Below are 16,265 nucleotides of genomic sequence, written 5' to 3' on the forward strand. Positions count from 1 at the left end.
CCATCCATGGGTTCACTCCCCAAATGCTTGCAACAGCCAGGTCTGTTCCAAGTCAAAATCAGGAGCAAGGAACAGCATCCAGGTATCCCACATGGGTGGCAGGTGCTCAAGCACATGAAACACCCTCTGCTGCTTTCCCAGGTGCATTAGCAGGGAGCTGGGTCAGAACTGGAGCAGCCTGGTTAGAACTGAAAGTACAACAGTATCTCTTTGTCAAAGATGGTCTTTCTGAGAATATAGAATTTGTGCTACTGCATGGAGAATGAGAACAATTGAGCTATGGAGACCTGGGAAAAGTAATTTCAATCAGCCTGGACTGTCTGACAAATAAAAATGGAAAACTATAATAGGAGGAGAGACAGGAGGGGACAGTTGCATGGGCAAGAGCACACAAAGTATTGCAACCCATTATAAAGAGTTGTGGTCTCCTTCTAAGAACAATAGAAGGCCAGGAAAGCTTAGGATTTGGTTTACATTTTCTAAAAGTCTGTTTAATCAAAGGGAATAAATTTGGAGAGAGATCCATAGTAGAGACTAGTCTAAGTCCAGCTCTATCATACATCTGCTTAATAATTTATGTCATTGTCCCCAGACAACCTTGGGCAATCAATCAGTCCTTATACACTTAAATAATATTTAGGCTATCTCAAAACATCTCCTTCTTATCATTTGTTTTTTTTTCAGGCTATATGGGCCATCTACTCTTGTGATACTGCTGATGACTAATACAAAGGGAATTTTTAAAAATTATTTTTCCTAAAGTTTTTTTTGAAACATCAAACACTATCCCTATTAATAGAAAGACAAAAATAAATTTCCAATTCCCAGAACTGGCATTTCTCTCAACATTGTCTGGCATGAATTATAAAAATGACAAATGTTAGCCTTCAAAGTAGAGAATAGAATACCAACTACATTTCCACAAAAATTATAAGAATAGCTATGTTCAGCTCAAACATTCTAATTAAAAAGGAGATAGTGAATACAAATAATGAATATAATTCAGCATTAGCAAAAAAATGTAGATACCAGGCATGGGTAAGCTTGAAAATATGAAAGGGTCCCTTCAATACCAATAAAATGCTTTGTGGCAACACCCGGCTGAGTAGTGTTACCGGAACTAGTTCTTTTCTTGTGCATGGTAGGTATTTGATATATATTTGTCAAAAAAATGAACAAATATCCACTGATTTAGTTGAAAGAAAAAAATCACTACCAAGGAACTATCTTAGTCCATACTTTTGTTTCTATATCTCTTCGTGGAAATTGCTTACATGAATTTTCTTTACTTTTTTTTCAAATGGTAAAAGACTATTTAAAACAACTATAGAAAAGAATTTGTATCTTGGTTCAAAATTTATTAGCACACTGTAATCATGTCTTACCACAACTGAGTCTACATAGCTGATTTAACTGGATTGTTGTGTGACTAGTTGATGTTTATCAGTTTCAACAAACCAGTGCACATTACCACTTGTCAGAACAAGAAAACACACACATACACACACACACACACACACACAAATAACCTTTAAAGAAGGTAACTGAATTTGTGTGAGCGTCCTTGGCATCCATGCACACAGACATGCAAAGAGACACACAGAAATACTTACGTCACTATGGGCACACACAATGTTAATAGCCAGACTAATTCTCTCCAAGAAGAGGGTTACCTTTTCATATCGCAGTCCTAGGTCACTGTTGAACAATGTCTCATAAAATATTTATAACTTTATAAGATATTTAACGTATAGCCAATAACATAGTAGCAACAATATATTAAAATGCAAAATCATTTTTAAATCATCTGTGTATCTTTAAAAACATCTTGTGTGTTGATAACTTACCCACCCATTAGTAAAATAAAATCCAATGCAAAGTGACTGGGGCTCTAAGAATATGTATTGTTCTAAAAAGCAAAGAACCTAGAGAAATTCAGCTACAAAATAGGTTATATACAGTGCCTCCATGGCGGCTTCAAGGAGTCTTTATTTCTATTCCTCTCATCGTGAGAGCCAGCTCTTGTATTACAACATGTCCACATCAAAAGTGAACCACTGCACATGATTCCAAAGCATTCAGTATAAACAGGGTACAACGTTAGCCAGAAAAACTGTGTATGCCTTGTCTCTGTGTGAGGAAGAGCTTCTCAGAGTCCATCTGTATTTCGTTGGCCATGAACCTATCTCAAAATGAATTCTAGGAAATGAGAGTGAGACCACCTTTTTAGTTTACAAGGGGTAGGGTGCTTCTGAGTCGTATGAGGAAACACACTTGATCTGAATCACACACTGAGTCCAGGAGAGTGGGCGCTTGAACCCAAGGTCCACTGAAAAGAGACTCAGGAGAGTGAGGGTAGGAGAAACAAAGCCAGCATGGTGTGAAACGAAGCTTTGGAGAGAACAGCGTGGATGTGTCAGTCTAAGGAGTGGAGATGGAAGTTGTAAGTCTTAACTTTATGTTCTCAATATCCCAGCTGAAAGTGTGTTCAACAGTTTACTGAATATTTTGAATCAGACAAAAGAGTCACATCTGAAATACATGTAACTTGGCCTGACCCCTAAATTAACCGTCTAAAGCACCGACGGGGACGTGGTGGTTAGCCTGGTGGTTATGTCCCACAGTGGCGTGCTGGACGCCATTCCTGATTCCAGTTTCCTGCCAGTGCATATCCTGGGAAGCAACAGTGCCAGCTGAAGTGATTGGGTCAGTTGTCCCTGTGTAGAAAACTGGATTGTTTCTGGTTCCTGGTTTAGGCCCTAGCCCAGCCCTGGCCTTTGCAGGAATTTGGAGGAGTGAACTAACTGATAGTAGTTACCCACCTCTGTATATCTTTGCCTCCCAAAACAAAGTCCAGTTTCAAATGATAGAGTTACAGACAATGAGTAGGATTTCTGTGGATGACTTCATGCAGGGATAGCTTCAGAAGATTTTTTACAAAATGTTTCTGAGATCCGATCTGGCTGAAAAGCCCATGAGAGTATTTCAGGCATGGAAAGCCAAGACACTCTGCCAAAAAAAAAAAAAAAAAAAAAAAAAAAAAAAAAAAAAAAAAAAAAAAAACCCACAAACAACACAAAACCTAAATGAAAGATCTCTGTGAGTGAGATCCCAGTGGAAAGAACAGGTCTTCAAAGAAGGAGGTACCTTTCTCTGAAGGGAGGAGAGAACCTCCACTTTGACTATGACCTTGTCTAAACAAGATAAGAGTCGGAGAACTCAAGGGGCTTCCATAGCCTTGGAAACTCATGACTGGAGCATAGGGAGATTACTGATGCCATAAACAGGAGTGTCAGTTGGTAAAGTCAACAACAGGAGTCACTGTGCACTTACTCCTCATGTAGGATCTCTGTTCTTAATGTGCTGTACATTGAGACTTAATGCTATAACTAGTACTCAAACAGTATATTTCACTTTGTGTTTCTATGGGGGTGCAAACTGTTGAAATCTTTACTTAATGTACACTAAACTGATCTTCTGTAAAAAAAAAAAAAAAAAATTATCGATTCCCAACTTGACTCTCACTGGGATTAAACATGACAATAGGTCTGATCTGATTTCATCATCATTTAAAAAATCATCTATTATTTTTCACTTTATGTTTGTGTGGGAGCAAACTGTTGAAATCTTTACTTAATGTATGCTAAACTGATCTTCTGTAGATAAAGAGAATCGAAAATGAATCTTGATGTGAATGGAAGAGGAGAGGGAGTGGGAGAGGGGAGGGTTGCGGGTGGGAGGGACGTTATGGGGGGGAAGTCATTGTAATGCATAAGCTGTACTTTGGAAATTTATATTCATTAAATAAAAGTTTAAAAAAATAAAATACTGTGTAAAAAAGAAAAAAAATGTTTCTGAGAGAGAGAGAGAGAGAGGGACAGAGAGGGACAGAGAGAGAGAGAGAGAGACTGATAGCTGTCATCTGCTGGATCACTCCCCAAATACACACTGGGCCAGGACGGTGCTAGGCCAAAGCCAAGAGCAAGGGATTCAATCCAGTGTCCAGCATGGGTGGTAGGAACCCAAGCACTGGGCCATCACTGCCTCCTCTCAAGATCTGCACTGAGAAGGCGGGGCTGGGACTCAAGGGCCGAGACTCAGCTATAGCTCATGGACAGCCTAACTTGCATCTTAACTACTAGGACAAGTGCCCACCCATGGAAGGCTTTTTAAAATGTGCTCTTTTATATTGAGAAAAATCCAGTTGTGATACCATGGTGCATAAATAAATGCTTCAGGAGTAACCTTATCATGCATTTTGCCATTTAATTTGCCCTATTGTGTTTTTAGGCTGATTTATAGATAATTTAATTGTATATTGCTCAATATTAATTTAAGTAACAAATGCAGAATAGGACTAATTGTCTTTTTTCTTAATTTTTAAGATCCTGACTTTAAGGACCTTGGGGTTTTGAAACCATTGCCAGGTTAGTAAAATAGATATTTAATAATGCTTAGAAGGCTTTATCTTCTGCCATAAAGCATACTTTTGGTTGATTACTGAAGCTCTACTGTTGTGTGTTGATTTGGCATTTTGTCATTTAGCCTGTGAGTTTGAGATGGGCGGCCCTGAAGGAATTGTGGAGTCCATGCAAATTCTGAAGGAGGGCAAAGCTTCTGCCGGTGAGGCTGTGGACTGCAAGTGGTACATCCGGGCACCTCCACGATCCAAGGTCAGTGTTAGGATGAAACCTAGATGGCACAGGCTGCTTGAGATATGCCTGAGGCACACATTGCCCCGAAGTGACTGCACGTGTTCAGCAGGTTTCAAATGCAACACCAGGCTATCATTTTATTCTGGTTTGGAAGTGCTCTCTGCCTTCCCCTGTCCAAATAACTTTCAGTGTGAGAAACAACAGCAGGGAGAGTGCACTGGAGAGATCGTTGGAGGACCCGCACATAATCTCTATGGTAAGTCTACCTCTGGGAAATATGGCTCCAAGTGTTATGCACATGCATGGTTCTAAGGATAATTACACTTGTGCCCTTATTGTCAGTATCTACAATTTGTCTTCTAATCTCAAATCATATTTGTGGGAGAAGTTGTCCAGGGCTTAAAAATCATGTATCTCTGACATGGAAAACACAGGTGTGTGAGGCTAGGGGCAGAGGTAGCCGAACTTATGAGAACCTGCACGCATTCAGTGGGACAGACCCTCCCTCTACTAAGTCTCTTTTGAATGAGATGAGAAATGTGGGTGCAGCATTCCCAAGCCTTTTGTGTTTTTTTTTTCCATAACACACCAAGGTTTTAGCTTTTATGTTGATCACACTAATTTTTATATGTAGATGACACATTATAAAAATTAGAAGTATTGTATGTATTAAAACTAATCTAATGTGGGCTCAGATTCAGGCATCCGCTTAGAAAACATTTGTTCAGCAATCATATTTAGCCTATTTGTGGATTTAGCTTCAGAAATATTGAGCTTATGTAATGTTCTTCCAGTACCTGTCATAATTGCAAAGTGTTGATTATTTGCTTTTCTCGTCCTTTTGCTCTTATCGTGAGGTATAGAGTTAGAACAAAACATTATTGATTTATTACATTTGTAGTTGACTATTTATTGAGGTTGAAACAGTTTACTCAATAAATTGGTTCAGTGACTCCATAAACTCAAAAGCAGTGTTACAGAGAAATGGTCTCACCAGCCCTTATCCTCAGGATTCTCAGTTTAGTACTTAAACCAATATGTAATGAAAATCCAAGCAATCAGATAAGATCATATGATGTTTATGAGGATGAGTAGAGTGAGGGGAAAGGCCACATGCACAGCATGGTGTTGTCAAAGGTGGAACCAGTGAGTTTCCAGGGTCTCAGCAGAACCAGAGTGAGAAATGGTGGCTGCACGCAGCAGAGAACCGTGCATCTTCACAGGCATGGACTCTGTGGGTCTGCTTTTTCAGGACTTAAAGTAATTGTGTGAGACCTACAAAAGGCAGGAGTGTGGAGGGTGATGAGTCATTCATCTGGAGGGCTCTTCAGGCCACCTGAGGAGCTTGGACCTCATCCTGAGAGCACCAGTGATGTATGAAAGAGGGAGGTAGGAGAGCAACAGGAGCAGATTTGCGTTTCAGAAAAACAACTTTTCCTTGAGAAGGGAGGACAGAGGAGTTGATGCTGCCAGCATGAGACTGGGCAGTGGTCCCCATGGTGGACACTCAGTTACGATGGTGAAAGCCTAGGAAAGCCTTGGGCACATGCAGATCGTGGGGACCTAACATTCAGCATGAAACAGCAAAACGAATCACTTTGGGGGGAATTTTCTGTTATTTCCAGAAATTTTTGTCTTTCTCCTCTTACTTCTCCCCTGAATATGTCTCTAGTTTCGTGTATAAAAATCCCCAAATTGGTACATTTCCCCCCAAACATCCAATCACAGAGAGAGGGCTCAGTTTTCAGCTTTCCGTTTGACTCTTACAGGTCTCTGCGTCTGAGCAAATCTTTGAAAAACTTGATTGCACAAAAGAAAGACGTGGTTATTCTTTTTTTATAGACAAAAACAATTGGCAGCACAAACATGAATCTGCACTACATGATGATAAAAGAGCCAGATTGCAGCTATTATGCTCTCTTACATAACTTGCAGATTCTCAAGAAGTGCTGTTCATTTTTCTTAAACTCTATGAATGAAAGATTTTCTAACGATTTTTTTTAACAGGAAATATGTGCGCCACTCCTTGCAGACATGAGCAACATCTTTGTCACTGCTTGGTTAGAGAAGGCTTTCGTGAGAGTGTAAATACGTGCTGCTTTTCCCCAGCTGGTAAATAGGCTGTCTTCTGTACAATCCCAGAACAAGAATACCTAGTGTACCTGTCTGTTACAGAAGCTGACATTCTGTGACCCAAAGGCGACGCCGCCCGCAGAGCTGGACAAAGATGGCCCTATTGTGACAGGCCGCCTCTGTTAAATTAAAGGTTAGAGGACAGGAAATGGCTTTGACTGCTGTGGAGAAAAGCAAAACTGGAGATTACTGCCTATGTGGGCTTTCTATTTTTATGGAGAGCCTAGCAGCTTATGAGAACAGACCATCAAAGCCCAAGTTACCCTTGAAATGGCTTGTGGTGAATATTTGAATGGTTCCTGGTGACTGAATCATACTGCACAATGAAAGTGCTAAATAGTTTACTTGGATTCTACTAAAATTTATATGAATTATATAAGCTTCTTGACCTTTTGTCAAATGCAAAATATACGGTATCTTCTTTATTTGAAAATAATGCAAATGGCACCCGTTAACTAGAACACTGTTAATCCAGGTTTCTCAGAATCTGGAAAACTCGAGCCAGAGGAGAGTTCGTAATGTGTTATTGCCTGGATTGTTTCAAAGCTGAGTCAAGATCATGAAGATCTATTTGAGTTAACAATAAGGTGTAAAAGATGCCCCAGTAGCATGTATTCTGTGTATGAATGGATTGCAAAGCAAGAGATGGAAAAAGATCATGAGGTCCAGTTCTGATTCTGCTCCAGGAAAGAGCACCTGACCCAGATGGTGGAAGAGCAAGCCATGGAAGGATTTGAAATTCTTGGCCTCCACACTAGTCCTTATGAATCTGTAGCTGCCCATGACAAGCAGAATGTCTATTATTCAATTCAAATTCATGGAAAAGATAAACTGATAGACGTCTGTAAGGAAGACCCTGTAAACAGTCCTCAGAGGTTTCAGAGACTGCTATATATAAAGAAGGAATGAGTCTTGATCTGCATGGTTTTCAGTACCGCAGTTTACTGTGCGAGAAATAGTTCTTCCACTTCAATATACAGAAGTTCGTATTTTGAAAATAGAGATCATGTAACATGCCACAGTGGGGATTCAAGCAGAATTTGGCAAGCGTTTTGTATAATAATTGGAAGTCAAGTACTTTTTTGGCATGGATAACATGAGTGTCTCTCAAGAACATAATTAATGATCTATAAAAAGTGACTTGCCCAATTATCTGACAGCTTAGTAACAGAGCTGCAGCAAGTTAAAGATTTCCTAAATCCTGGTCAAGTTTGGTGTAACAAAACCACAGTACTTTGAAGGCACTGCCTTTTAATTTAATTTTAAACTGCTCTTGAAAGTTTTAGTTTTAATTGACAAATGATAATTTTGTCTGTTTATGCACCACATTGTGATGTTTTGATGTATGCTTGTGGACAAATTAAAACGAATTAACAAATTCATCACTTTACATACTTATCATTTGCTAACACAGGATAAGAGAGTCTAGAGACATAAAAAATGCAGATAAGTTATGGAAATTAATTTAATGAGTAATGTTATTGGAGGATAGAACTGTAGCTTTCACTACTTACCCATCATTTAATATGGTAAATTAGTTTTAAATTTGTTGTAGCTGATTTTTAAAGTATTTTGAGTCAGATTATTATCAAATCAATAAAAACTTGGCAAATACAATAACTCAACAGTATTTTACACAATTGTGTTAATGTTACTTACATGATAGATTGAAATGTTTTAGGCGGAATCTTATACAGGCAAGATTGTCAGCCCCAATTTATCCTTAAGTAGCACACACCCGTTTATGTGAAATCATTTGGCAAAAAAGGATTGTGTTGATGAGATTGAAGCTACCTATCAGGTGCTTTTGGGTTAATCCAAAGAGAGGTTCTCAGGTGAGCCTTTTCTCATCACCTGAGCTCTTGAAAAGCACTGAGTTTTATCAAGAAGTGAGGGAAAGAGGCAGAAAATCAGAGGACCAAGAAGTGTGTTCCAGCAGTGAAGTGACTCCTGGCAAATAGTAATCTAAAGACCAGGGGCATTCATCCTAAAACCTCAAGGTAAAGAACTTGCAAGGGAGAGTCAGGTTCAGAATATGTCCAACCCCCAGAACTATGAGAAAATAAGGGAGTGCTTTTTCTCAAGTTACTAGATTTGTGTGAATCTGTTATGTGGCAATATAAAATGAATGCAATGGACTGGGGTAGTAACAATTGATTACAATGAGATGTATAAAGGGTTCTCAAGATTGAGTCTGCCAGTGTTCCCTAAGATGAAAAGAAATGTGTGTAAGTAAACATTTTAATGGAAATATAACTATAATGAAAACATTGTGCTTCAGCTATTTATTTAGTGAAGTCTCATTTTTGTGCTGTCAGGCCTTGAAAGACTGCTTAGATGGACTTTAAATATTTCAGTACTTGTGTATGCAAACCAAAAAATCATTTTAGAACTCTGTGTCAAGATTTGATTATGAATTTGTTGATTCGTATCTGTATGCCTATGTGTGTATGTGTCTGTGTGTGTTAACATTTAATGTTTTGATGTTGTAGTTTTTCTTTTTAAAAAGAAGTTGCTACTGCTGCTCTCCAGATTCATGAGCTACCCTCCCTAGCAGTCTAAAGTACCATATCTGGTCACAAATAAAACAAATCCTAGAAATCCTGGGCTGCATGCTGTTACTTGTAAAATAGTCCAGAATATTGAAAGCAGGCGCAGCGTTTCTCATTGAGTGGTGTATTTCACTTTTGTTTATTATGGAGAAAGCTGTTTAGACAAGTCTTTAATAATTACCTAATGCTTATTTTCTGTATATAATTATAACATGGAGGGGAGAGTGACCAGGTCAAGCAAGTTGCTATTAAATTTTCTTTGTAAATATATTTCTTAGCTGGATTTGTTTGCTCGGCATAGAGTAAGAGAGTCTGCTTCCATTCTGTTGTGATTTGGAAAACAGATACTACTAGAAATTGCTTATATGCGCTGAAATTCCCCATGCCCCATTCAATAAATCATCTTGTCTCTTTGAAGTCTTTGTGATTGATTACAAAGAAGAATGCATCAAAATGATTCACTGAGAAGAGATTATAATCTGACTATTTTACCAGAGTTATATATTATTTTGTTGATCATTTTCTCTTTTTTTCAGTAGAGGCACTAAAGAGATTTCTGTAATTTGTGACTTTAAAGAACTCTTTCCCTTGGCATGATTATGCCACAGCCTTAAGCTGACAAGATAGTCATTCCAGTCATAATGGAAAAAGACCTTTTCTATGGCTTATCTGAGGTTAGGGTCTTCAAATATTTCATCAAGGGCCAAGCATTTGGTCGAGTGGTTATGACACCTGTGTCCTGTACTGGACAGAGCACCTGCCATTGCTACCCGACTCTGGCTCCTGATCTCAATCTGGCCTGGGGAGGCAGCACTAATGACCCAAACAATCAGGTTCTTACCTCCTCTATGAGAGACCTGGACTGAGTTCCCAGTTCCCATTTTCAGCCTCTCTCTCTCACCTTCTCAAATAAATAGACTATTTAAAAAATTCATTGAAAATTTGTATTATGAAAAAACCATGCATGGATTTCAAATTTTTTGCATAAAATAAACTTATCTTTTAGCTCATTTTCCATGAACTTATTGAAGTACCCTTATACTAGAGCTATTGTGGGGAAGCTTGAACACTTTCTCTGGCTAATGGAATTTGGGTGCACTAGTAGCTTTGGTCTCGGTAAAATGAATATCCTACAAATATATCTTATTTTTTATATGTTACAAAGATTGAAGTCCAAACATAATTGAATGCTTCAGAATTGATTACAAAAATCTAATGACTATAATTGTTCACTTCTTCTGTAAATAGCATTCTGTTTCATAGGAATGCTCTTTAAATATTGAATTCTCTGAGATTGAAAGGCTTCACTTCACATACAAATGCAAGTCGGTCACCTCATCTGGAAAATGGAGACACTCTTTAGAACTGCCAGAAGAAAAGCATGCATATTAAATTTCTAACTTTAGCAGCACCCTTATATAAAATAATCTCACTTAAGATATTTTAAGACAGCTGTTTCTGTCAGAGAAACACATTGATTTTTTATTAATTTCATATATATTCTCATAATCATGTGTCTAAGCCCCTTTAGGAAAATGGAACTGGTTTTGCTTTTGGCTATTTGATTACTTCTTTTGTTGCATCTGGTTTCTTTACAATTGTACCTTTCTAGTGTGATGAGAAGCCAAGTATCAGGCAGATCTGATGTCAACTCCAGTCCCCTGCTTGAGGGTTTGTTTCACTTTGGGAAAGTTACCTGGATTTTCTACACTTTGGTTTTCTTCTCTTTTTTTTTTTTATTATTTGACAGGTAGAGTTATAGACAGTGAGAGAGAGAGAGAAAGGTCTTCCTTCCGTTGGTTCACTCCCCAAATGGCCACCACAGCCAGAGTTGCGCCAATCTGAAGCCAGGAGCCAGGTGCTTCCTCCCAGTCTCCCATGCGGGTACAGGGGCCCAGGCACTTGGGCCATCCTCCACTGCCCTCCTGGGCCACAGCAGAGAGCTGGACTGGAAGAGGAGCAACCGGGGCTAGAACCAGGTGCCCATATGGGATGCCAGCACCGCAGGCGGAGGATTAACCAAGTGAGCCACGGCACTGGCCCCTACACTTTGGTTTTCTGAATACAACAAAGGCTTGTTTCTGGGAGGTCTGAGTAGGATAATACATTAGCAGTGTCTTAAAATCTTGACAACATTCCTTGTAGACTCACTTTTCCTGATAATAAATTAGCATTTCCAGTTGTGTTTTGATATGCTGCATAAGACACTTGAAATGATTGTTCAGGTACAGTAGGCTGGGCAAACACTTCCACATGAAAGCATCCAGCAACTAAATATCTTTGTTGAGTTAGCTGAGCAGTTACCTGAATGGAGTATTTTCTTTCTCTGGGCATGGTATTCCATTTCCATAACTCTATGCTAAAGCAGCATCACTGCGAGTAGTACAGTGCCCCATGTCGTTGAGCCTTGTCAGTGTTTTCTCCTGTTTACAACCACGTATGTTTGCAATGAAAATCATATATCCTTTTGAGATCTTATAGGCTATCTTTCATTTGTTTCATAATGTTTTAGAATATAAATATGTATTTAAATTTTTAAATTTATCCTGTTTTTTTCTTATAAAAATTCCTATTGGAAAAGGAAGTGATTTTGCTTCTTGATTGTTTATTTGTGTTAGATGACTTATTTTGTTATAGTTTGCTTCCTTTATGGCTATAACTCTGGTTTATATTTGTATATTTTCACTCTCTTTACTTGAATCCAGCAGGGACAATCCAATTTAGTGGAAACAGCCTCATAACCAGAGCTGGGAGTTTTAAGTTTTTTAAATGTCTTTATTTATTTGAAAAGCAAAAAGACACAGAGAAATTAAAAATAGAGATGCCTACAACAGCTAGGGCTGGACCTGGTCAAAGCTGGGCTGCAGGAACTCAATCCAGGTCTTCTGGAGAATTTAGCATTTTTAGATACATGCCTAACAGAAATCAGACACATAAGGATTCTCTCAGTAAATTCAGGAGGATAATATTGTTTGAGGAAGAGTAGATCATAGATGGACTACATTAGTAGTATTTGAGTTTTGATAGAATAAAACAAAGCTATAACCTGGGTCTGAGGATTTTCTGGGCATATGTTGCCTTAGGCTGAAGCAGTGGCAGTTAGTTTAAAATTAGCATCAACATATTTGGGAATTTTATGACAGCTTCTAACAAACATTACAGATTGCCTATGTATAAAATCACTTTTACTTTGGAAAACATAATAAAGCTTCAGCAGTTTTACTTTTTTTTTTTTTTTTCTGACAGGCAGAGTGGACAGTGAGAGACAGAGGGAAAGGTCTTCCTTTGTGGTTGGTTCACCCTCCAATGGCCGCTGCGGCCGGTGCACCGCGCTGATCCGAAGCCAGGAGCCAGGTGCTTCTCCTGGTCTCCCATGGGGTGCAGGGCCCAAGCACTTGGGCCATTCTCCACTGCCCTCCCTGGCCACAGCAGAGAGCTGGCCTGGAAGAGGAGCAACTGGGACAGAATCCAGCGCCCTGACCGGGACTAGAACCAGGTGTGCCGGCACCGCAAGGCGGAGGATTAGCCTAGTGAGCCGCGGTGCCGGCTGGCTTCAGCAGTTTTTCATTGTTTCTCAATTTCATCCATGTCCCTGATTTCTGTTCTTTCTCTTCAGTTATACCAGAATTTCCTCAGTTGAAACTTCTAGTGTATTTTCAGCTGCTCACAAGTCTGCAGCACGTTGTCTCACACTTTGATATCTTAGTTCTAAACTATAACTGCTTTTGAGAATTATAACTTCTTACAGTAAAATGCACTATCAACTGTTCTATATAACTACCATTACTTGCATAACATAAAGCAATATATAAATGCCCAATAAATATTTGGAGAAGGCTGAACATTTACATGGAACCAGTAAAGAATATAGAGTTTCCAGTCAGTTCATTCTTCACGAGGACATCCAATCACACAGTTTTATGGAGTATTTAATGTGTGCAAAGTGTGGTGTAACTCTTAAAGACAAAAATATATGTGGCTGCTTCCCTTTCCAGAAACACACAATTCAGTAGAAGGAATTTTGAATATGCCCTAAAAGTATTTTAGCAGAGCAAGTGTGGGAAATAATTCTGTCGTTTTTGGAGAGTGAGAGGCATGAAATCCTTCTCCGAGCGTGAAGTAAACCTTGATAAATCAGCTGGAAGTTTCTGGGCAGAAGACAGAGAGTGGTTGATGGATACAGAACTGAAGGATGGCTTTTTTTCAAAATAAGTGTGTAATGCAGGCAGATAAGAAGAGAGGTAAACTTGCCTGTTCATGGTTTGTAGATGTGCTTGTGATTTGCCAGATCAAACTTCCGGCTAAAAGAGTGTGGTTATTACATTCGTTTCTCAGAAACTTAACTTCAGTGGGGCTGTGTTTGGGAGACTGACTGAGAATCCATGCTTTGCAAACCTCCAGGCTAGTAAAGAAAGTTTTGAAACTTTATGGATAGATCAGTGGAGAGAGAAAGCTATTTTGAAGATCAAATTAACCGGAAGTTATGATCAAGTTATTAAGAATAGTGAAGGCAAAAGATACATTTCTATTAACTGAAACTGACTGATTTTTTTAAAAAAATACATAATGTATTGGGGAAGAATTTGTCATATGAGATTCATAGTTAATAAAATAAAAATGCATGCAGAAGAAAGACACAGCTTTTGCTCTCCTCTGAGGCCCAGGAAGGCAGTGGAGGATGGCCCAAGTGCTTGGGCCCTGTACCTGCATGGGAAACCAGGAAGAAGCACCTGGCTCCTGGCTTCAGATTAGCGCAGTGCCAGCCATGACAGCCTTTTGGGGAGTGAACCAACATAAGGAGACCTTTCTCTCTCTCTCTCTCTCTCTCACTCTCACTGTCTAGATCTATCTCTCAAATAATAATAAAAAAAAAGACATAGCTTTTTAAATTGAGTGCATGTCTTTGGTTTACATCAATATCACATTACAGGAAATTTATGTAAGAGGAAGTAACACATAGGTGTATATGCTAAAAAAATGTGAAACACTTAGGAGACATCTATGTGAAGATTGCCTTCTTTATTCTGGAACAATCCCAGATGTGCTACTCAAAGTTTTTTTCATCGTACTAGTGTCGGTGTTTGTCAGTTTTGTTTTGCTTTATGTAATTTCAAGTTTGACCTTGTGTCTGGTAATTGTATTTTTGTAAGACTTATTTTATTTATTTGGAAGGAAAAGTTACAGAGAGGGGAACAGAGAGACACGCAGAGGGAGATCTACCATCCTCTGGTTCACTCCCCAAATGGTCTCAATGGCCAGGGTTGGGTTAGATGGAAGCCAAGAGCCAGGAACTTCTGGGTCTTCACATGGGTGCAGGACCCAAGAACTTGGGCCATCTTCCGTGGCTTTCCCAGGTACATTGGCAGGGGCCTGGATTGGAAATGGAGCAGCTGAGTTGTAAACCAGCACCCATACGGAACACCAGCATTGCAGGCAATGGCTACACCACAACACCAGCCCCAAAGGTTTTCATGATTTAACCAACACATGCTTTCATCCCTGGCCCTCTGTCTTTTGCTCACCATTTCACCCACAATGCTTTGACTGTTATCTGCAACAAAGTAAAAGGCCTGGCTGTGAGTTTAGAGGAATTGATAGATTAATGGACAAACAGCTTCTCTAGCAGTCTGGTTTTGTCAGATAATTTACACAGTTGAAATCAAACTCTGTCTTTTGGTTTCGCTTGTGTTTTCCTTTGGCATTAAACAAACGATTTATTCTCAGACATTTTTGGAAGTAGAAGGAAGCCATGGATCTTAGCAGGAATAAGTCAGGAATTTATAAAGCACATTTGCAAGTTAAGGATACGTTTAAGTAAAGAAAAGACAATAACATCTGGATGAAATCCGCCATTGAGTGTTACTTGTGCTTCTTCCACAATAAGAGTAATTGCAATCAAGACTGCATTGTGAGATGGAAAAAGAAAAAAGGACGTGCTGACACTTACTGATCTGCACTCTTACTGTGACACGGGGACATTACTTACCTTTGTTTTACAGATTTACTTGCGGTTCTTGGACTACGAGATGCAGAATTCTAACGAATGCAAGAGGAACTTTGTGGCCGTGTACGATGGGAGCAGTTCCGTGGAGGACCTGAAAGCCAAGTTCTGCAGCACCGTGGCCAACGACGTGATGCTTCGCACAGGGCTTGGAGTGATCCGCATGTGGGCAGATGAGGGCAGTCGAAACAGCCGATTCCAGATGCTCTTCACATCCTTTCAAGAACGTAAGCTTCTCGGCACTAGACTGTTTGTCCTTCAAGTACCTCTCATAAGCTGCTAATGGTGTTTTCTTCATGCAGTCTGAGCACAACAGGGAGTCCCCTAATAAGTTGTGAAAATCCCTGAGATTCTTCTACTCCATTTTGATCCGGTGACAGGAGAGCGTTATATATTATGTTATGATCACTTATTTCAGCATATGCACCATAGCCTTGCTTGAGACAGTTCACACCACCCAGCTGGGAAATGATGAATTCTGTTTGCCTTTGGTTTAGCTCTGATGAAGCATACGGAACTGCTGCAGCAGCTTCTGATGAAGTTTGAGTTTAAATCTTTTTTTAAAAACCTGCATGAAAATATTTGGTAGGTCCTGTTTAGTAAGTTACTCTTGCAATCCTACTCATTTCACATAGGTTTGCAACTACAGAGTCCCAGTTAAATACGCAAAGAGGGAACATTGCTTGGGAAGACAGTAAACAGAAAACATTTCAAAAATATTTAAAATGATGCCATGTGCAATATCTCGTTATGTGCAAAGCATAACAGTTTTTAGAAGATTATGTTGCAACAAATAATCTGTGAGATTCAAAGATAGAGTGGGAATATTCTTTAGGAACCTCAAGTATTTCATATTTTAAAAATTTATGCAGGGGCTGGCACTGTGGCTTAGCCAGTCAAGCTGCTGCCTGTGGTGCTGGCATC

The 16,265-nt window shown here is 39.3% G+C and overlaps 1 protein-coding gene across 4 annotated transcripts in view; it reads left to right on the forward strand.

The window, feature by feature from the left end:
- Positions 1-16,265, forward strand: part of NETO1 (neuropilin and tolloid like 1) — a 166,807-nt gene that overhangs the window by 84,531 nt on the left and 66,011 nt on the right. For all 4 annotated transcript variants that reach the window (XM_002713649.5, XM_051851106.2, XM_051851104.2 and 1 more), the window contains exons 5-7: positions 4,386-4,427; positions 4,546-4,673; positions 15,340-15,568. In XM_002713649.5, coding sequence (XP_002713695.3) covers positions 4,386-4,427; positions 4,546-4,673; positions 15,340-15,568 — 399 coding nt within the window. The remainder of the gene's footprint in view (positions 1-4,385; positions 4,428-4,545; positions 4,674-15,339; positions 15,569-16,265) is intronic.

This window comes from Oryctolagus cuniculus, chromosome 10, assembly GCF_964237555.1.
Source record: "Oryctolagus cuniculus chromosome 10, mOryCun1.1, whole genome shotgun sequence".
Lineage (NCBI taxonomy): Eukaryota > Metazoa > Chordata > Mammalia > Lagomorpha > Leporidae > Oryctolagus > Oryctolagus cuniculus.